Source organism: Erythrolamprus reginae, chromosome 6 (assembly GCF_031021105.1).
Source record: "Erythrolamprus reginae isolate rEryReg1 chromosome 6, rEryReg1.hap1, whole genome shotgun sequence".
Classification (NCBI taxonomy): Eukaryota; Metazoa; Chordata; class Lepidosauria; order Squamata; family Dipsadidae; genus Erythrolamprus; species Erythrolamprus reginae.
The window spans coordinates 90,189,575-90,212,178 of NC_091955.1; the positions used below are offsets into that span (position 1 = coordinate 90,189,575).

A 22,604-nucleotide genomic window follows, 5' to 3' on the forward strand; every position below is an offset into this window, starting at 1 on the left:
TGTAGGGCTTATGTGTATGTATGTAATTCAGTGAATTGATTTGTCCAAATCATCATCAGCATTTCATCGTCTCTAGGCTCTGGAGTCTTTTCTCAAGCCTCCGGGAGAGCGAAAATGGGCCTGATTCCAGATTTCCGATACTTTTGAAAGGCCAATTTTCCACCCTTCCTTGCACTTACAATACACTGTTCAATTGAAAATTGTATTTTATATTTATTTATTTCATTTGTTTTGTCAAGTATGTATTGGTGGTATATAAACATACAGTGTTCCCTCGATTTTCGCGGGTTCGAACTTCGCGAATAGCCTATACCACGGTTTTTCAAAAAATATTAATTAAAAAATACTTCGTGGTTTTTTTCTATACCACGTTTTTCCCCGCCCAATGACATCATGCATCATCACCAAACTAACAATTTTTGCAAATAAATAGCAAAAAATAATAATTATTATTGTTAATAAATAATTACGGTATGTTTATAAATATCAGGATCACTAAGTGTCTTATTCAATGGTGAGTACCAGTAAATTGTTGTTAAGGGAATGGGAAATGGTAATTTAGGGGTTTAAAGTGTTAAGGGAAGGCTTGTGATACTGTCCATAGCCAAAAATGGTGTACAGTATTTACTTCCGCATCTCTACTTCGTGGAAATTCAACTTTCATGGGCGTTCTCGGAACGCATCCCCCGCGAAAATCGAGGGAACACTGTATAACAATATTCATATACATAATACTAGTAAAAAAGAAACATTAGGACGGGGGATGGAAGGCACGCTGGTGCACTTATGCACGCCCCTTACTGACCTCTTAGGAATCGGGAGAGGTCAACAGTGGATAGTCTAAGGGTAAAGTTTTGGGGGGTTAGGTGATGTTACTACAGAGTCTGGTAGTAAGTTCCATGCATCAACTACTTGGTTACTAAAGTCGTATTTCCTGCAGTCGAGTTTAGAGTGGTTTACTTTAAGTTTCTATCTGTTGTGTACTCGTTTGTTGTTGTGGTTGAAGCTGAAGTAGTCGTTGATAGGAAGGACGTTGTAGCAGATGATTTTATGGGCTATGCTTAGGGCGTGTTTAAAGCAATATAGTTCTAAGCTTTATAAACCTAGGATTGTAAGTTATAAAATTGGATAAGCATTGTAAAATAAAAAACTTGAACTAAAATCACACACACATCTATTTTATTAATGTATTGAACAAATAGCTACCCAAAATTCACGGGGTGATCCTCAAGACTTACAACTTTAAAATAATATGCCTTGAAACTCTTAAATCATTTGCTAGTATGGGATGATAACATCAATGTTTAGGATTTAAATACTGCAAACTTTCCCCCAGGCGGAATTGCTGATGTTTCTCTATTTTGTTTGGTTCTGTTAAGATCATCACATGCTTTATTTTTAATGGAAGTTCACGTGGGCAGTATTAAAATTCTTCTTGTTTGGTCCATGAGCAAGGCTTTGCCAAAGGCTAATTTCCAATTTAAGTGCGGTCAGCTGATGTCCAACTTTTGAAAACTGCCAAGCCCTGAGGGGGAAATAGTTTGGGTTTTTAAAAAAAATAAATCTATTTGACAATAGTATCAAAGTTAATTAGATGGAACAGAGATACTGATCTTAAAGGTAGTCATAAGGCCAGAAGGACTTATGAAGGTGGGGGTGGGTGTATGTATGTATATATGTATCTCTGTGTGTGTGTGTGTGTGTGTGTATATATATTTGTTTTCGTAGATTTTCACGGGTATATGTATGTAGATTGTTCTGAGTTCGGGTTTTGCCCTGTGTAATATGCCTTATTTTGGCCTCATCAGCTAGCCATACCCACTGGGACTTGAACCTGCAACCTTTGCCTTGTAAGGCAGAGAATTATCCTCTAGGCTACAGTATCTAATCCCTTCAGCTCTGCTGATCTGCCTTTCCTTTCATTATCAGCAAAAATATGTTACCTACATACACACATACATACATACACACATACATACACTTAAACAACACAATATAACTCCAAGTAAATCAAACTTCTGTGAAATCAAACTGTCCACTTAGGAAGCGACACTGATGGACAATCAATTTCACATGTTGTCAGCACATTCAACTTTGTAAAGAACAAAGTATTCAATGAGAATATTTCATTCATTCAGATCTAGGAGGTGTTATTTGAGTGTTCCCTTTATTTTTTTGTTTTTTAAGCAGGCAGATCAGCTGCTGGGCGGCTTCCCTGGGTCTTCCCCCTCTTGCTGGCGGGAGGGCGAGCAGCGGGCATCAGCAAGGAGTTTCCCCACCGCCCACGCAAACTCCTCGCTGCCGCCCGCCCTTCGCCCGCCCACACCGTTCATTCTCGCCGCTTTGGAGCTGAGTCCTGAAGCGAATTCGCTTCAGGACTCGGCTCCAAAGCGGCGAGAGCGAGCGCCAGCGAACGGCTTGTCCGCCGCCTGCCTGCCCGCTAGCGAGGAGCCGAAGATTGGGGGCGGCGCGGCTGTTTTAAAATGTTGCCACCGGCATGGGGGGCTTGCCAGCACCCCCCGGACCCCCAACCCGGGTTTGGGGGGCTGCTAGGAAGCCCCCCATGCCGGCGGCGATGTTTTAAAACAGCCGCGCCGCCCCCAATCTTCGGCTCCTCGCTAGCGCTGCGGAAGTTAAAAACACCATCTGCACATGCGCAGATGGTGTTTTTACTTCTGCAGCGCTACTTCGCGAAAACCCGCTCGTTGCGGGGGGTCCTGGAACGGAACCCTCGCAACGAGCGGGGGATCACTGTATATATATATATATATATATATATATACACACACACACACACACACACACACATATATGCACAGTAGTCCCTCGCTATACCGCGCTTCACCTACTATGGCTTCACTTCATCGCGGGTTTCTGAGGAAGTCGATCGGCAGATTTAAACAGCCCGCGGAACTCGATCGGCAGGTTTTTCAAAAAAAAAAACTAAAATTGTAAATACTGTATTTAAATACTGTATCTAAAATAAATACTGTGTGGGAAGGGTTTATAAACACTTAAAAAAATGAAAACTTACCAAACAATTACAATATAAATACTTAAATAAGTACTATCAGTCGATAAATTCCCCATCGCGGATTTGCCTTCCTTCTATAAATACTGGTGGCTGGGTGTGGTTTGATGGCTCAGCAATTGCCTGCTGTGTAGAAACTTCCTGGTGAGTCAATGGGGTAACCTCTGGGGTCGTTGATGTAGCTGAAGTATGCTGATTAGTTAATGGTTGTTGATTAGGCGTGATATCCTGAGTAGTTGGAGCTTGCAGGCTACTTGATTGTTTTGCAATATGTGTTCTGAGTCTAGTTTCGTTCTGTGACCAATATGACAGTCTTGGTATATTTGGGTTTCTTCCCGTGTAGGATTTAGAAATTTCTGGCGACGTTTCGACGAGGTCCCACTCGTCATCTTCAGGCTGGTGCTTCTGTCCTTGTTCTATATATATAGCTATATATATAGTTTTATATATATAGCAGAAGAATAAATAAAGCAGAAGCTGAAGGGATCAGGTCTGGTGGCCTAGAGGTTAATTCTCTGCCTTACAAGGCAGAAGCTGCCGGATCAAATCCCAGTAAGGGTATGGCTAGCTGATGAGGCCAGAACAAGGCCAAAATGGTGCCATCCTAGTCTCCCTTAATTATAATATCACATGTTTTTTTGCTGAATTTGAAAATTAAGGGAGACTAGGATAGATATATTTCGGCCTTATTTTGGCCTCATCTGCTAGCCATAGCCACTGGGACTTGAACCTGCAACCTTTGCCCTGTAAGGCAGAGAATTATCCTCTAGGCTACAGTATCCAATCCCTTCAGCTCTGCACCAGGGAAGGGTTACATATTTTTGTGTCGAATCACCCTGGTGTATTGAAGGAACGTCACAGCTCCTTATTTGCCTCTCTGCCCAACCTAGGGCCATTTCCAAGGCAGTTAATTTTATTGATAGCCGACAATTCTATCTGTATGTGTCACATGTTTTTTTGCTGAATTTGAAAATTCAGGGAGACTAGGATAGATCTATTTCGGCCTTAATTTGGCCTCATCAGCTAGCCATACCCACTGGGACTTGAACCTGCAACCTTTGCCTTGTAAGGCAGAGAATTACCCTCTAGGCTACAGTATCCAATCCCTTCAGCTCTGCACCAGGGCAGGGTTACATATTTTTGTGTCTAATCCTATATATATATACACATACAGTGGTGCCTCTACTTAAGAACTTAATTTATATATATTGTCCTCCACCCTCTGTGCTGATCAAGATTTTACAATTTTCCCTTCTCCCTCCCTCCCTCCTCCTCCCCTCTTCTGTTTCCTTCCTGCTTTCCCCCTCCTCTCCTTTTTGGGGGAAGCTCGGTCCTCTGAACAAGGCGAGGCGCTCCCCTCCCCCTCCCCATTTCCCTAAATACATCATGGGGGGAAAAAAGGGGATGATGTTTCCGCCTTAATTGCTTGTCCCTTTTATTCCTGTTCCTCCCTCCGCCAGAATTGTGAAGAGTGTTAGTAAAAGGCCTCACAATGGAGCTTTTCATTAGAACTCTGCCAGGCAGACAAAAAAGAGGCTTTTGGAAGGAGTGAATGCAGGAGTTTAATTTGCAGGTGGAGAGTAGATAAAAAGGTGCTGATGCCTCTGTTATTTTCTTACTCAGGTGACCCTTACCCCGTTCAGCTGATTCCAACAACAATGGCAGCGGCTGCCGCAGCAACCCCGGGTTTAGGCCCACTGCAACTGCAGGTAAGTGCTTTGTAAAAAGGCAAAGGTTGAATTTGGACCCTGCAAAAAAAAAAAAATTACACACCTCATGCTGCCAAGGTGCCTTCTCACTCTTGAGGTGGGGGAGATGAAAACTGCCTTTGGAGTAACACAGCTGCCTTGGGAAATAGGTTTGCTTGTTTGTTAGATTTATATGGCCACCCATGTCACCGAGGCTGAGTGGCCGTGGGAGAAATGGGACGGTGTTTTCATTGGGGAGATGGATAACATTTGAATTGGGCTGGAGGAGGAGGAGGAGGAGGAGGAGGAGGAGGAGGAATGACAGAAGACAGGAGGAGGAAGAAGAAGAGGAAGAGGAGGAGGAGAAAGAATGACAGCAGACAGGAGGAGGAAGAAGAGGAGGAGAAGGAGGAGGAAGAGGAGGAGGAGGAGGAGAAAGAATGACAGCAGATAGGAGGAGGAAGAAGAAGAGGAGGAGAAAGAATGACAGCAGACAGGAGGAGGAAGAAGAGGAGGAGAAGGAGGAGGAAGAGGAGGAAGAGGAGGAAGAATGACAGCAGATAGGAGGAGGAAGAAGAGGAGGAGAAGGAGGAGGAAGAGGAGGAAGAGGAGGAAGAATGACAGCAGACAGGAGGAGGAAGAAGAAGAGGAGGAGAAAGAATGACAGCAGACAGGAGGAGGAAGAAGAGGAGGAGGAGGAGAAAGAATGACAGCAGACAGGAGGAGGAAGAAGAGGAGGAGGAGGAGGAAAAAGGAGGGGAGGAAAAAGAATGACAGCAGGAGAATGAAGAAAGGAGGGGGAGGAGGAAGAGAAGGAGAAAATAGGACAGCAGAAGGACAATGAGTCAGTGGAACAGCTAGCCTATAGAAGTTGTGAATGCTCCAACACTGGAAGTTTTTAAGATGTTGGATAACCATCTGTCTGAAGTAGTGTAGGGTTTCCTGCCTAATCAGGGGGTTGGACTAGAAGACCTCCAAGGTCCCTTCCAGCCTTATGATTCTATTATTATTTATTACATGCTTATGGCATCCATCTCCCCTATAAGATAATTCTCTGATTCTATGAGATGATGGACATTCCACTGAAATCATGGAATGAAATTTTGAGCAGTGAAAAAGTATGAGTCACTCTCCATTGTTTTGCTGATATTATATTAAGTGTACTCCACAGGAACATCTGGTTACAATCAAGCTTTAGCATCGCTTATTCCTAATGTTTGTCAAAGTGGCCAATTGAGATCTTGCTTCACTCTGCAAACTATCTCAATGGCAAAGTTATGGGCTACCTTGTGGGTGGGTAGATATGCAAACTGCAGCCTTCTTTATTTTATTATCTGCCACTATAAATGATTATTTTGTATTGGTGGGAGAGAAATGCCATAAGTTTCCAAGTTAACGACCTGAGTGCTATTGACTCAACTCCTGGTAAATATATGGATATATCCTTGCTGTTTTGACCTGTCTCCACTAATACTTGGTATTATTCCCTTCCAAGGACATTCGAATAATCCTTTGGATTCTATTTTCTTGTTGTATTCATAGAACAAAAGTTACAAGCAAATTCCCAGAGGAATAAAAAGATATGTACCTTAGATAAGATCAGTTGTCCCTTTTATCCAAAATCTTCTACTGCTTTAATTCCAGCTACTTAAATTCTCTAGTATTATTTTTATTTCATTTTTATTGCTAAAGATGTTTGCAATTGTGAGATCGATCAAATGCAAAATGTCTATGGAGATACTCAGTCACCCAGATCATTGTTGTCCCAAAGGTGTGGGGGTTTTTTTCAAGAGGTACCTGGACTTTCTGTTTTTGATTTGAAGACATTTCTCTTCTGACTCAGAAGAGCTGAAGCAACTTCTTGGATGAGAACCTAAATGCCTTGAAAGCAAAATCAGAAAGTCCAATTACCTCTTGGAAATTAAAAAAAAGCAAATGTAAAGCATAAGTTATCATCCTTCCTCAAATCATGGTGATGAGTGTAATTCTGGACCTGGGCTCAGGCTGCTGCTACTCAATGCCAGGTCGGTGGTAAATAAAGCTCTCCTCATCTGGGATTTGATCCTGGATGAGGAGGCCGACCTGGCTTGTGTGACCGAAACCTGGCTGGGCCCGGAGGGAGGAGTTCCTCTCTCTGAAATTTGCCCAGCTGGGTTTCGGGTATGGCATCAGCCTCGACCCCAGGAAAGGGGGGGGGAGGAGTGGCTATTATAGCCAGGGAGAGCCTTTGCCTGCGTAGGCTCATTGCTCCAGAGGTTGTGGGTTGCGAGTCCCTCCTGGTGAAGTTGGACTTAGGGGTTCAGGTGGGCTTGTTACTCACGTACCTGCCTCCCAGCTGCGTGTTAAGAGCCCTGCCTGTGCTACTCGAGGAGGTGGCTACTCCAACACTCCACAGTCTGCATTGGTTGCGGATCAGTTTCCGGTCACAATTCAAAGTCTTGGTTATGACCTATAAAGCCCTTCATGGCACTGGACCAGAATATCTCCGGGACCGCCTTCTGCCGCACGAATCCCAGCGTCCTGTTAGGTCCCACAGAGTTGGTCTTCTCCGGGTCCAGTCGACTAAACAATGTCGTCTGTGGCAGCTCCGACCCTCTGGGACCAGCTCCCCCCAGAGTTTAGGATTGCCCCCACCCTCCTTGCCTTTCGTAAACTCCTTAAAACCCACCTCTGCCGTCAGGCATGGGGGAATTGAAACATCTCCCACTTGCCCATGTAGTTTTGGTCTATGATTGATTGTGTGCTTGTTTTTTATATATATTGGGGTTGCTTTTATGGACTTTTTAACTTAAAACTGTAAATTAGATTGCTAAATATTAGATTTGTTACTATGTATGTTTTTGCCATTGTTGTGAGCCGCCCCGAGTCTGCGGAGAGGGGCGGCATATAAATCCAATAAATCCAATCTAATCTAAATCAGGACTTGGGCCTTAATGGAAACAGTGATGTTACTTTAATTCAACCTTTGTTTGAGTTGATGCCATCAAGAGCAAAGAGAACCTAATCTTAAGCAGCAGCTGAGCTTTAAAGAATACAAGTGTATTAGTGAGCAGCTTTTGGTAAATTAGATATTGCATTCAACCTAAAAGGCTTTAGAAAAAACAACTTTTTTGTGTAGCTCGCTGGAGGAATTTATGACCTTTCGGGGAAAGTACGGGCTACAATAGTTGTTTATTCCTTATTGTACAACTCAGTGGGCCACAGTTAGGTAATTCTTCCTTCTTTAAGATTACAGTTAACTTAATACGACCACCAGCCTGTTAAAGGTAACAGCAGTTCCCAATTAGATATCCTTAGTTCTGGATTTAACCGAATCCCAGCACATCTACATTTTCTCTCTTTATGTCCTAAACCTAAACCAATTAAGCCAATTGTTAGATTATTTTTTTCTGACATGAAAAATGTCAGGAAAATATTCATGTATTAAATGGATCTTGTGAATGCATTCACCAATGATGGGCTCCTACGGCTACAATCCGGTACGCAGAAACGGTAGAAAAAAATTGGTCAGGTATACAGAAACGGTAGAAAAATTTTGATTTTTTTTTCTTTTTTTCCTTCTGGGCTCGGTATGATTTTCCTATCGCAGTAAATAGAATAGAATTGAATAGAATAGAATTTTATTGGCCAAGTGTGATTGGACACACAAGGAATTTGTCTTAGTGCATATGCTCTCAGTGTACATAAAAGAAAAAGATACATTTGTCAAGAATCACGTTGTACAACACTTAATGATTGTCATAGGGGTCAAATAAGCAATGAAGAAACAATCAATATTAATAAAAATCTCAGGATACAAGCAACAAGTTGCAGTCATACAGTCATAAGTGGGAGGAAAAGGATGATAGGAATGATGAGAAAAACTAGTAGAATAGAAGTGCAGATTTAGTAGAAAGTCTGACAGTGTTGAGGGAATTATTTGTTTAGCAGAGTGATGGCGTTCGAGAAAAAACTGTTCTTGTGTTTAGTTGTCTTGGTGTGCAGTGCTCTGTAGCGACGTTTTGAGGGTAGGAGTTGAAACAGTTTGTGTCCAGGATGTGAGGGGTCAGTAAATATTTTCCCCGCCCTCTTTTTGACTCGTGCAGGTTGAATGTGTATAATTTTATAAGAGCTGTGCATGTGTGTGTGTACATACACATACAGTTTATATAGTAGTAATGTATATTCTTGGGTGCCTGTGTGTAATATGTATATTCACATATGGCCTATATATACTGCTCAAAAAAATAAAGGGAACACTCAAATAACACATCCTAGATCTGAATGAATGAAATATTATCACTGAATACTTTGTTCTGTACAAAGATGTGCACAACAGCATGTGAAATTGACTGTCAATCAGGGTTGCTTCCTAAGTGGACAGTTTGATTTCACAGAAGTTTGATTTACTTGGAGTTATATTGTGTCGTTGAAGTGTTCCCTTTATTTTTTGAGCAGTTGAGAACCCGGAGGTTCGGCAAAAGTTCGGGTTCGGGTTCAGTTCGCCCAACACTAGTCATGACAGCTGTCAGCCTTGATAGCTTCAAGGCAGGATTAGACAGATTCACGGATGCCAAGTGTATTGGTGGTTATTGAAATGGATGTCCATGTGCCACCTCTATGTTGGTTGAGGTAGGCAGGATTCCCTTGAGTGCCATTTGTTGGGGGTCAAGGGAAAGGGAGGGACTTGTCTTCTCTTTCTGTTCAAGATCCCCATGGACAATTGGTGGGCCACTGTGTGACACAGAATGCTGGACTCGATGGGCTTTGGCCCGATTCAGCCTGGCTCTTGTTATGGTCTTATGTTCTTAATACAGGTAATCCTCCATTTACAGCCACAATTGATCCCATCATTTCCATTGCTAAGCACAGCAGTTGTTAAGTGAATTTTCCCCCACCCCAATTTTAGTACCTTTTTGCCACACAAATATATATACAGTGATACCTCATTTTACGAACTTAATTGGTTCTGGGACGAGGTTTGTAAGGTGAAAAGTTTGTAAGACGAACCAATGTTTCCCATAGGAATCAATGCAAAATAATGTGTGCAAGCCCAAAACTCATCCCTGTTGCCAGCCGAAGTGCCTGTTTTTGCGCTGCTGGGATTCTCCTGAGGCTCCCCTCCATGGGAAACCCCACCTCCGGACATGTTGACATGTTTTTGTGATGCTGCAGGGGAATCCCAGCAGGAGAATCCCAGCAGCGCAAAAACCCCACCTCCAGACTTCCGTGTTTTTGTGATGCTGCGATTTCGCTGAGGCTCCCCTCACTGGGAAACCCCACCTCCGGACTTCCATTGCCAGCGAAGCACCCGTTTTTGTGCGGCTGGGTTTTGAGGTGGGGTTTCCCATGGAGGGGAGCCTCAGGGGTATCCCAGCAGCGCAAAACAGGTGCTTTGGCTGGCAACAGAAGTTGGGAGGCGATGCATCCCAGTGGCGGCGACTTGGGTTTGTAAGGTGAAAATAGTTTGGAAGAAGAGGCAAAAAAATCTTAAACCTCGGGTTTGTATCTCGAAAAATTTATATGACAAGGGGTTTGTAAGACGAGGTATCACTGTAGCTAATATATAACTATAGCTAATTACTATAGTTGTTATTTGGCCGACTTTTACAAGGCACACCTCGGGTAGATGTGATAGTTGCACTCCTTGTTTCCAACTTGCACCGGAGTACAAAAGAGTCAATAACCCCCACCCAGCCCCCCACCCAGGGGGGGCTCCTACTCACCGGCGCTACTGGTGTGATGCACACACAGCTCTGGATGACCGGCAGGCGAGTGCGCGTATCCGGCAAGATTTTGCTTCTGTGCATGGGCAGGAAACCAAATCTCGCAAGATGACGCACTCACGCTTGAGATTCCGGCAATTTTTTGCTTTTGCACAATCTCTCTCGCGTGTGCGTCCTCTTGCAAGGCTTTCCTTCCTGCGCATGCACAGAAAAACAAATCTCACCGGGACATGACCACTGATCACCCAGAACTGCGCGCGCATCATGGTTTTCGCTACCGGTGCCGTACCAGTAAGGCACTCAATACTTCCCCCACCCTGTCCTTTTGCATAAAGCCAGATCACAGCTTTACAGATTAGAAACATAGAAACATAGAAGTCTGACAGCAGAAAAAGACCTCATGATCCATCTAGTCTGCCCTTATACTATTTTCTGTATTTTATCTTAGGATGGATCTATGTTTACCCCAGGCATGTTTAAATTCAGTTACTGTGGATTTATCTACCACGTCTGCTGGAAGTTTGTTCCAAGGATCTACTACTCTTTCAGTAAAATAATATTTTCTCATGTTGCCTTTGATCTTTCCCCCAACTAACTTCAGATTGTGTCCCCTTGTTCTTGTGTTCACTTTCCTATTAAAAACACTTCCCTCCTGGACCTTATTTAACCCTTTAACATATTTAAATGTTTCGATCATGTCCTCCCTTTTCCTTCTGTCCTCCAGACTATACAGATTGAGTTCATGAAGTCTTTCCTGATACGTTTTATGCTTAAGACCTTCCACCATTTTTGTAGCCCGTCTTTGGACCTGTTCAATTTTGTCAATATCTTTTTGTAGGTGAGGTCTCCAGAACTGAACACAGTACTCCAAATGTGGTCTCATCAGCAGCGCTCTATACAGCGGGATCACAATCTCCCTCTTCCTGCTTGTTATACCTCTAGCTATGCAGCCAAGCATCCTACTTGCTTTCCCTACCGCCCGACCGCACTGCTCACCCATTTTGAGACTGTCAGAAATCACTACCCCTAAATCCTTCTCTTCTGAAGTTTCTGCTAACACAGAACTGCCAATGCAATACTCAGATTGAGGATTCCTTTTCCCCAAGTGCATTATTTTACATTTGGAAACATTAAACCGCAGTTTAATGTTAAACTCTATTAAACTCCAGTGAGAGCTCCATTGTTCCTTGGAAATCTTAGAACAATGGTGTTTTTTAATTTTTGCAACTGTTCTCCCCCCCCCCTTCCTTTCTCTATTATTTTTTTTATCCCCTGGTGCTCCTCTTTAATCCTTCTCAAACTTTTATGCGCCGAAAGTAGCGGCTGCAGAGCGGGGAGGGAAGGGATGAAAAAGCCGCAATGACAATGTTGCAGAGGCTGACACACGCTCCCTGCCAACCTTGCTTTGAGAGGGCATGTGTTTCGAAGCCCTTCTTCTCTCCAGGAGCCGCCCAGCGGGGTGTCTTACCTGTCACTGTTAGTACTAATTGGTCGCCCTCGTTGGCACGGCCTGCTGGGAGGCTAATGACTGTATGAGCTGGTACATTAAAGCCTTTCCCCTTGTTTGCAGCAGTGGCTACTCCAGGCTGAATATAATTGCAGCGTTTGGGCAGTCGGCATTCATGCCTTCCATATTTGCGCTCTCATTTGGGGCAGATAGAAGAGAGGAGCTTATTGCTATCTTGGTTAATTTCTCATCAGAGGCACTGGGACCTCTGTTTGGGTCCTGGGCAACGGTGGATTCCTCTTACCGTCCTACTGGTGTGCTGTGTGCGAATTGCAATGTTTCACACATGCATGCATGCGTCCCCAGTGTGATTTTGCTTTCGTGCATGTGCTTAGGAACGATATTATTATTATTATTATTATTATTATTATTATTATTATTATCATCATCATCATCATCATCATTATCATCACCATCATCATCATCATCATCATCATCATTATTATGTCAGTACAACACAGCAAACAAGATCACTATGCTGGATTTCGTATTTCATCACCACTCGGGTGCTTCCCAAGCACCTAGGACTGCGTGATGTAGCGGCGAATTATGTTTGCCAATCCCAGTAAAGCGGCCTTTTGCAATTGACAGATGGAGATTTTGTCAATTCCAGTGGTTTTCAAATGTCCGCTGAGATCCTTTGGCACCGTGCCCAGCATGCCAAGTACCACTGGAACCACTTTCACTGGCTTATGCCAGAGTCGTTGCAGCTCGATTTTTAGATCTTCGTATTTCACTAATTTCTCTAGCTGCTTCTCCTCAATTCTGCTGTCTCCTGGGATTGCGATGTCTTTTTCTCCAAGATCACAATGTCTGGTGTGTTATGCTTCAGAATTCGGTCAGTCTCATTATTATTATCAGTCTGATTATTATTATTATTATTATTATTATTATTATTATTATTATTATCATCATCATCATCATCATCATCATCATCATCATTATCATTATCATTATTATTAATTAGATTTGTATGCCGCCCCTCTCCGCAGACTTGGGGCGGCTCACAACAGTGATAAAAACAATACATGGTAACAAATCTAATAATTAAAATCTAAAATAAGTTTTACATTAAAAAGTCTAAAAAGAAAAAGACCCCAATATATAAAAACATACACACAGTCATATCATACACAAAACTACATAGGCCTGGGGAAGATATTTCCGTTCCCCCATGCCTGACGGCAGAGGTGGGTTTTAAGAAGTTTACAAAAGGCAAGGAGGGTGGGGACAATCCTAATCTCTGGGGGGAGCTGGTTCCAGAGGGTCGGAGCTGCCACAGAGAAGGCTCTTCCCCTGGGTCCCGCCAGATGACATTGTTTAGTCGATGGGACCCGGAGAAGACCAACTCTGTGGGACCTAACCGGCCGCTGGGATTCGTGCGACAGAAGGCGGTCTCGCACATTTTCCTTCTACACATGCTCAGAAAGCCAAAACGTCACCAAAAATAAGGAAAAAAAGAGAGATGGTGGTGCATACGGTCCGGCAAAAGACAGCACTGGAGCCTTCACACCCAAATTTCGCAATCAGCGAGGCTTGTTTAGTTTCCACCCATTGCTTCTTGCAACGGTTTTAAGGTTTTGTACTGAACCCATAATATTCAGTATGATAACAGATTAGGCAAGTAGCTCAACTTTCTTGAATTGGTAAAAAAAGTTCCGTTCCAGATAATGATTAAAATGATTAAAGTGTTTATGGGTAAAAACATACTATTTAATTATTTCCTATTTTAAAAAGTAATTAAGGATCGCACTAAGGTACTAGAGACGGAAGGACAATAAAAAAAACTATTAAGTATTCGATAAATAGTGCATAAAATTACTAACCTCACTGAGTCCCCACCACCACCAAAACTTATCCAAGTTTTACACCTGTGTTCTAAACTCAAGAAACTTTTTGGATGAGAAGTAATGTATTTTCAAAGAAAAGGCCAAGAAAGTCTTTTAGAAAAGTTTTGCCTTTTAGAAAAGTAAAACAAACCCTTTGGAACATAAATGCAAATTGCAGAGAAATTTGTCGTGTGTGTTTTTTGACTTGCTTACAGGGTGCCTGAAGTTGCAACAACTTCAGACACCCCGTTGTGGTGAAGGTTGATTATGTGTGGGATAAATCTGGTTGGACCTGAAAATTGGAAAATTCTGAAAATGTATAAATATATTAAAAAAAGATGGAAAATCAGTGCTAGGACAGAAGGCGCCATAGGCGATGAGAGAACATATTGCAATTTTTTCTAAGTAGTGTACAACGGTAAATATCGGTTACATCTTGCAGCTGAGCTGATAGATCTTTCTCTTGGTTTGTTCCTGCTTTACCTGCTCCTTATAAATGTTTTAGTCTATGGGATGGTGGGCATGGTTCATTAATGTGCAGGCTTGATTCCTCTGCTTAGGTACCCTCGCCCACTATTCATACGGTGGGGGAAAAATTCAAAACCAATCTGAGCTTGCACTTTGAGAAGAAACATCTGGGCGAGATAAACTGAAAATAGGAGCTAAATGCTCTCACTCACATTAGCATTGCCAAAAGATGGCACGCGTCCATCAGCCATTAGCTCACTAGATTCCTTTAATATTAATATGCACATTTCTTGATGGACATCACAAACGCTGAAGATGATAATGATAGAGAGTTAATAAGGCAGCATAATATGAATATTTCCCATTGGCTAGTTCCTTAAATTGGTCTCAAAACATATAATATTAACCTAGATTGGGCACCGCACTCCCCATTTATCGCCGATGCTAAATTTAGGTGGGTTGGCTACCAGATAGTCACCACCTGTTCTGCCCAAGGAGCAGCCAAACGGCCCATTTTATAGGAGATTGCTGTAGATCAATAGGCCAGTTCCCCAGCTGTAGGAATAGATGCACTTCTATTGCTGCTAATGGATTCATGCCCACAAACAGCAGCTGAGCAGAGAGGTGGGGGGACGGGAGGGGGGAAGCTTGCAGACATTCTCCACTTTTAGGTGTAGTTAAATAAGATATTATTAATGGTCAAAATTGATGTTTTTCTACCTCGCTGCTGCAGCTGCCTGCATGAGAATCTATCTGTCTTCTCCTATGGCTCACATCCCTGCTAGTCTATATACCTCGTCCCTCATTTTTCTGGAAAGAGTGACAAAAGCAATGATTGCCGGCTGTCTTTTTTCCAAAGGAAATGCCATTGCATTGTTCTGTCACAGATATTATCAAAGTTTGTTGCAAAGTTCAAAACCAGAAGCACACGCTGATGACTGATTCAGTTGGATCTAATAGAAACATTGAAACATAGAAGATTGATGGCAGAAAAAAAGACCTCATGGTCCATCTAGTCTGCCCTTATACTATTTCCTGTATTTTATCTTAGGATGGATATATGTTTATCCCAGGCATGTTTAAATTCAGTTACTGTGGATTTACCAACCATGTTGGTAAAACGAATTTCCGTGAAGTAGGGGAAATATATTTTTTAATGTATTTAACGAGTATTTGGACTTTTAAAACCCACCCTTTGCATTAAACAGACATTCTATAATGTTTCTCAGCTGGAACTACATGTGATATCCTACTAGTTTCTTTAATAGAGTACAGTAGTACTGTAGAAGAATTTTATGAATTTTAATGGATTTAAAATTTTCAATGGATTTAGAAACATAGAAACATAGAAGACTGACGACAGAAAAAGACCTCATGGTCCATCTAGTCTGCCCTTATACTATTTCCTGTATTTTATCTTAGGATGGATATATGTTTATCCCAGGCATGTTTAAATTCAGTTCCTGTGGATTTACCAACCATGTCTGCTGGAAGTTTGTTCCAAGCATCTACTAGTCTTTCAGTCAAATAATATTTTCTCACGCTGCTTCTGTTCTTTCCCCCAACTAACCTCAGATTGTGCCCCCTTGTCCTTGCATTCACTTTCCTATTAAAAACACTTCCCTCCTGAACCTTAATTAACCCTTTGACATGTTTAAATGTTTCTATCATGTCCCCCCTTTCCCTCCTGTCCTCCAGACTATGCAGATTGAGTTCATGAAGTCTTTCCTGATAAGTTTTATGCTTAAGACCTTCCACCATTTTTTTATCCCATCTTTGGATCTGCCTGGACTTGGACCTCCGCTTTACTAGACTATCCATGCCCAGTTCTGCAACCTTCCCTCGTACGTTTTGGTTTCTAGTCCCTTTATCATATATATATTGTTTTCTCTCGAGTCTCCTTTCCTTTTCAGTTGTCAGCAAAAATAGGTAACTAAGACACACACACATTATATTTGCTCACAGGTAGGTGGGTAGGTAGGTAGGTAGATAGATAGATAGGTAGGCAGGGAGGGAGGGAGGGAAAGAGAGAGAGAGAGGCAGGCAGGCCGAGATTAGAGATCTCATACACACACATTTACATGCAGAAATGCAGAACCTGTATAGAATGAAGGGGAAGTTGTGATAAACCACAATAAACATTAGATGGATCCATCCATCCATCTATCTTTCTATCTATCTATCTATCCATCCATCAATCTATCCACCCACCCACCCACCCATTTGCGCACCCATCCTTCTATCTATCTATCTATCTATCTATCTATCTATCTATCTATCTATCTATCTACCTACCTACCTACCTACCTACCTGTATCTATGTATGTATGTATCTATCTATCTATCTATCTATCTATCTATCTATCTATCTATATCTATCTATCTATCTATCTATCTATCATCTATCTATCCATCCATCCATCCATCCATCCATCCATCCATCTATCTATCTATCTATTTAAAAAATAACGTTATAATGTACATCAGTAGTGGGTTCTAAATCCCATTGGATGGATGGACGGACGGACGGACGGACGGACGGACAAATAGAGATGACAGAGAGAGAGAAGATGGATGGATGGACGGACGGACGGACAGACAGACAGACAAACAGATTTCAAAAGCAATAGTAAAGAGAGGTGGGAAGTTACACAGTTCCTTAAAGCTGTTTTAGGCACTAGTAAAATTAAAACAGCCCATATTCAATTCACATACGAACTGGTTTGGAAAGGATTGTATGTAATGTGCTGTGTCCAGGGGTGGGCTGCTGCCCAGATGTGGGGGGGACACACAGTGGGGTAGCAAAAATGTAGCTCCACCCCAGAGCACCCAATTTGCACTGAAAGGTGTTGAAAGAAAATGCATAAGCTAGGCCCACAGTGTGGTAGTAAAAATTTTGGCAGCCCTTCCCTGGCTGTATCCTTCAGCAAATTGGTACAAGGCGCTGTTTAATACCTGCACTCCAGAGTGAACTCACCCTACTATTAAATGATTTACTCAGCTGTGCCTCAAATGCTTTTGAATGACATCACTTTATTCAATTATTTAAAGTTATGAGCTTAAACTTACTTCTCCAAAGAAATATTTCACGAACAAAGGAATAGCAGTTCTTCTCCATTCCCTGCATAATTGAACTGACGTTGTCCCCGAGTTTAACCCATATTTGTATATAAAAGATTTGCTGGATGTAAATTTTGGAATACGTACAGATTCATGAATTAGGAAGATACTATATTAGACTTGCAAATCCATTTGTATTTTTCCCACCAGTCCCATTCTCCACCCACTCAGTTGAAATTCCATGACAGAGAAATAGTATTTGGAGGTCTTCACTAGAATAATATCTGCCTAATTTCTAGTGGCAAAGATACACATTGTGATAACATGTTCTTCAAAAGAACACGTTGTCAGGATTGGCACCTGAGGTTATGTTCCAGTTACAGGGGAGTAGAATGCAATTAGTGTAAATTAAAAGGAATGCTGAGTAGTGTTGGGCGAACCGAACCTGCAAAGTTCGGGTTCGTACCGAACTTTGTGCGGTTCAGTATACAGAACCCGAACCCGAATTTTTGCAAAAGTTCAGCAAAGGTTCGGGTTCGGGTACGCTGTCCCAAACCCAAACTTTTGCCGAACGTCCGGGTTCGGCATTTGGGAGACCACCCAGAAGCGCCCCGGCTGTTTCTGATGGTGACAGCTGGGCGGTGGCGCTTCCCAGAACAGCCGTTGAGCTGTCGGCCAGTCGGGAGGCGAAAAAGGAGGTGGGGAATCCCACGAGGAGATTACAGGGGCGGAGCTTTGATGTCACTGAGACGTCCTTCCTGGCCGGCTGAAACAGGGACTCCAGGAAAGACGTCTCAGTGACATCAAAGTTCCGCCCCTGGAATACCCTCGTGGGATTCCCCACCTCCTTTTGTGCCTCCCGATCGGCCGACAGCTCCCCAGCTGTTCCAGGAAGCACCGCCGCCCATCTGTCACCTTCAGAAACAGCCGGGGCGCTTCTCAGCAGTCTCCTGAACGCCGAACCCTGAAGTTTGGCAAAAGTTCGGGTTCGGGAAAGCGCCAGGAAGCGCCCCAACTGTTCTGGAAGGTGACAGCTGGCCGGCGGCGCTTCATAGCACTTTCTCGAGCGCCGTACTCAACAGTTCAGCAAAAGTTCGGGTTTGGGTTCGGGTGCCAAACCCGAACTTTTTTGAAAATTTGGGTGCCGAACCCGAACCTGAATTTTGTTGGGTTTGCCCAACACTAATGCTGAGTCATGGTGGATCAGCAGAATGTGCTATGACTTGATTGGTTAAGAATTGTATATGCTGTAATGCACGTTTGTATAAGTGTGGTTAGTCTGTGGTCGATCTGTGATTGTGGTTCATGGTCGTGTGTTGCCTAGTAAGATAGTGTTGGTGTTCAGTAAATAGAATATAGAGAGTTTGTAGTTTTGCTACAAAGAAGAAGTAAACGTCTTCTCAGGAATTCCTGCTGTATTTTATTCATTCTGAAACGTCTCCGGTTCCTGATATCGTATCTGATTCTGGGTGGGCAGCTTCTGAACGCAACTCTGACATATGTTAAGCTGGACAGTTTCGTGTGAAGTCTAATGTGGGGCAGACCTATAGGAAGCTGATCACCAGATATATAAGTCTAATATTGATTGTTTGATTGGATTGGATTGGATTTGAGTCTTTGGAGAGGGGCGGCATACAAATCTAATAAATAATAATAATAATAACAATAATAATAATAATAATAATAATAATAATAATAATAATAATAATAATAATAATATGACCTTTAAAGCCCTACATGGCATTGGACCAGAGTACCTCCAGAACCACCTGCTACCGCACGAATCCCAGCGACTGATAAGGTCCCACAGAGTTGGCCTTCTCCGGGTCCTGTCGACTAAACAATGTCGCCTGGCAGGCCCCAGGGGAAGAGCCTTCTCTGTGGTGGCCCCGGCCCTCTGGAATCAACTCCCCCAGAGATTAGGTGGGTCTTTCATAAACTACTCAAGACCCACCTATACCGCCAGGCATGGGGGATTTGAGACATCTTTCCTCCAGGCTCCTTATAATTTATGTTTGGTATGTATGTGTTGTCTGGTTTTAATATGATAGGGTTTTAGTTATTTCTTTTAATATTAGATTTGTGTCACTATAATATTGTTTTTATCATTGTTGTGAGCCGCTCCGAGTCTTCGGAGAGGGGCGGCATACAAATCTAATAAATTATTTTTGATTTGATTTGATTTGATTTGATTTGATTTGATTCGATTTGATTTGATTTGATTTCTATGCCACCCTTCTCCTGAGACTCGGGGCAGCTTACAACAAAGATTAATACAAAGCATGTTAGAAATAGGAATAAAATACAGTCTAAAAACTGTAAAATCAAACAATCACATTCATCACATCATGCACCATACATTCAATCATTGGCCGGGGCAGGGTATTAACAACTCAGTGGCCCCAAGCCTGTCGGTAGAGGTGGGTTTTTAAGACCTTACGGAAGACAGAAAGAGTGGGGGCAGTACAAATCTCTAGAGGGATCTCATTCCATAGGGCCGGAGCCCCCACAGAGAAGGCTCTTTCCCCAGGCCTCCACCAGACGACACTGGAGAAGGCCGACTCTGTGGGACCTAACAGGCCGTTGGGATACATGAGGCAGAAGACGGTCCCATAAGTAATCTGATCCGGTGCCATGTAGGGCTTTACATTTATTTATTTGTTGGTTGGTTGGTTGGTTGGTTGGTTGGTTGGTTGGTTGGTTGGTTGGTTGGTTGGTTGGTTGGTTGGTTGGTTGGTTGGTTTGCTTGCTTGCTTGCTTGCTTGCTTGCTTGTTCGTTCGTTCGTTCGTTCGTTCGTTCGTTCATTCATTCATTCATTCATTCATTCATTCATTCATTCATTCATTGGATTTGTATGCCGCCCCTCTCTGGAGACTCAGGGCCCCTAACAGCAATAATAAGACAGCATATAATAATAATCCAATATTAAAAACAATTAAAAACCCATTATAATAAAAACCAAACAGACATACAGCCATAGCATGCATAAAATTGTAAAGGCCTAGGGGGAAAGATGATCTCAATTCCCCCATGCCTGGCGGCAGAGGTGGGTTTTAAGAAGCTTACGAAAGACAAGGAGGGTGGAGGCAAATCTAATCTCTGGGGGGAGTTGGTTCCAGAGGGCCAGGGCCGCCACAGAGAAGGCTCTTCCCCTGGGTCCCGCCAAGCAGCATTGTTTAGTTGACAGGACCCGGAGAAGACCCACTCTGTGGGACCTAACTGGTCGCTGGGATTCGTGCAGCAGAAGGCGGTCCCAACACTTTAAATGCTATAATGAACACAAAAGTTTTACTTCAATAACCCAAAGTGATGATTTAGCATCGTGTTTGAATTTGGTCCACTGGTAAGTAGGCAACGGAGAAGCTGGCTGGCTTCTCTTTCCCTTTGAGCCACATGTTGTGTACTGAGCAGGGCTCTGTCAAACGAGGCTTAAAATGCCTGCCTTTTCTTCTCTTCCCAACCCCTAAGCCTACGGGGCAGACAGACAGGAGCACACATCTGATTAATACGGTGCAGCTGCAGCACTGGCTCATTTGCATGTGTATTAATAGAGGCAGAAACAACAATTCAATTACATCAGGAAGCATTTGGAATACTAAAACCAAGGATGCAGAACGGGCCGCGAGACTCTTTCGGTTTTGTTCCTCCAGCCAGAATATAAGATGCACCGGAGCATAAGACGCACCTAAGTTTTGGGGGAGGGAAATAGGGAAAAGAATCTGCTTGCCAGCATCCTTAGCCAGCATATTATTTTATCCCCTGGATAGGGCTTTAAAAAAACTTTATTTGGAGAGAGTAACAATGAAAGAGCTTGCAAGCCAGTAAGAGCTGGCAACATCATTAGCACCTGGAAAGAAACATTCGGAGCAAGTAGAGCAATGGAAAAAACCCTGCAAAGATTTAGGGCTTGGAAAACATTCTTTGCAGAGAGTAACAATGAAAGTGTTTGCAAGCCGGTAAGAGCTGGGAACATCGTTAGCACCTGGTTAGGGCTGGAAAGAAACATTTGGAGCAAATAGAGAATAGGTGGGATTAAAGACAGAGTTTGGAAAACATTCTTTGCAGAGAGTAACAATGAAAGTGTTTGCAAGCCGGTAAGAGTTGGGAACATTGTTAGCACCTGGTTAGGTCTGGAAAGAAACATTTGGAGCAAATAGAGAATAGGGGGGATTAAAGACAGAGTTTGGAAAACATTCTTTGCAGAGAGTAACAATGAAAGTGCTTGCAAGCCGGTAAGAGTTGGGAACATTGTTAGCACCTGGTTAGGTCTGGAAAGAAACATTTGGAGCAAATAGAGAATAGGGGGGATTAAAGACAGAGTTTGGAAAACATTCTTTGCAGAGAGTAACAATGAAAGAGTTTGCAAGCCGGTAAGAGTTGGGAACATCGTTAGCACCTGGTTAGGTCTGGAAAGAAACATTTGGAGCAAATAGAGAATAGGGGGGATTAAAGACAGAGTTTGGAAAACATTCTTTGCAGAGAGTAACAATGAAAGTGTTTGCAAGCCAGTAAGAGCTGGGAACATTGTTAGCACCTGGTTAGGACTGGAAAGAAACATTTGGAGCAAATAGAGAATAGGGGGGATTAAAGACAGAGTTTGGAAAACATTCTTTGCAGAGAGTAACAATGAAAGTGTTTGCAAGCCAGTAAGAGTTGGGAACATCGTTAGCACCTGGTTAGGGCTGGAAAGAAACATTTGGAGCAAATAGAGAATAGGGGGGATTAAAGACAGAGTTTGGAAAACATTCTTTGCAGAGAGTAACAATGAAAGAGTTTGCAAGCCAGTAAGAGCTGGGAACATTGTTAGCACCTGGTTAGGACTGGAAAGAAACTTATTCGGAGTAAGTAAAGCAATGGGGAAAAAACCTGCAAAGACTTAGGGCATGGAAAACATTTTTTGCAGAGAGAAACAAAGAAAGAGCCTGCAAGGTAAGAGCTGGGAAGATCGTTAGCAACTAGTTAGGGCTGGGGGGGGGGGGGTAAAGCTACATTCAGCGTATAAGACGCACCCTAATTATCAGCCTCCTTTAGGGAGGAAACAGGTGCCACTTATACTCCAAAAAATACAGTAACTTCTAAATGCGACAACCCCTTCCCCGATTCTCTTTAAGACATTAAGGAGGGGGTGCCCCGAGAGTTTTTTGGTATTTGGACAATAGGAACTGACCGAGTGCCAGTCCTCTTCCAGGAAAATTGTACTAATCTTCAGTTTGTTGATTCGCATTACATGCTAAATTAGCCTCAAAGTCTTGTAATTCTCGTCTTCTGGTTGGGAGAACAAAAATCCATTCTGGCTTTCTGTTCATTCCCACTTC

The 22,604-nt window shown here is 42.8% G+C and overlaps 1 protein-coding gene across 7 annotated transcripts in view; it reads left to right on the forward strand.

The window, feature by feature from the left end:
- SOX5 (SRY-box transcription factor 5) overlaps positions 1-22,604 on the forward strand; it is a 623,231-nt gene that overhangs the window by 463,801 nt on the left and 136,826 nt on the right. For all 7 annotated transcript variants that reach the window (XM_070754344.1, XM_070754346.1, XM_070754345.1 and 4 more), the window contains one exon: positions 4,655-4,740. In XM_070754344.1, coding sequence (XP_070610445.1) covers positions 4,655-4,740 — 86 coding nt within the window. The remainder of the gene's footprint in view (positions 1-4,654; positions 4,741-22,604) is intronic.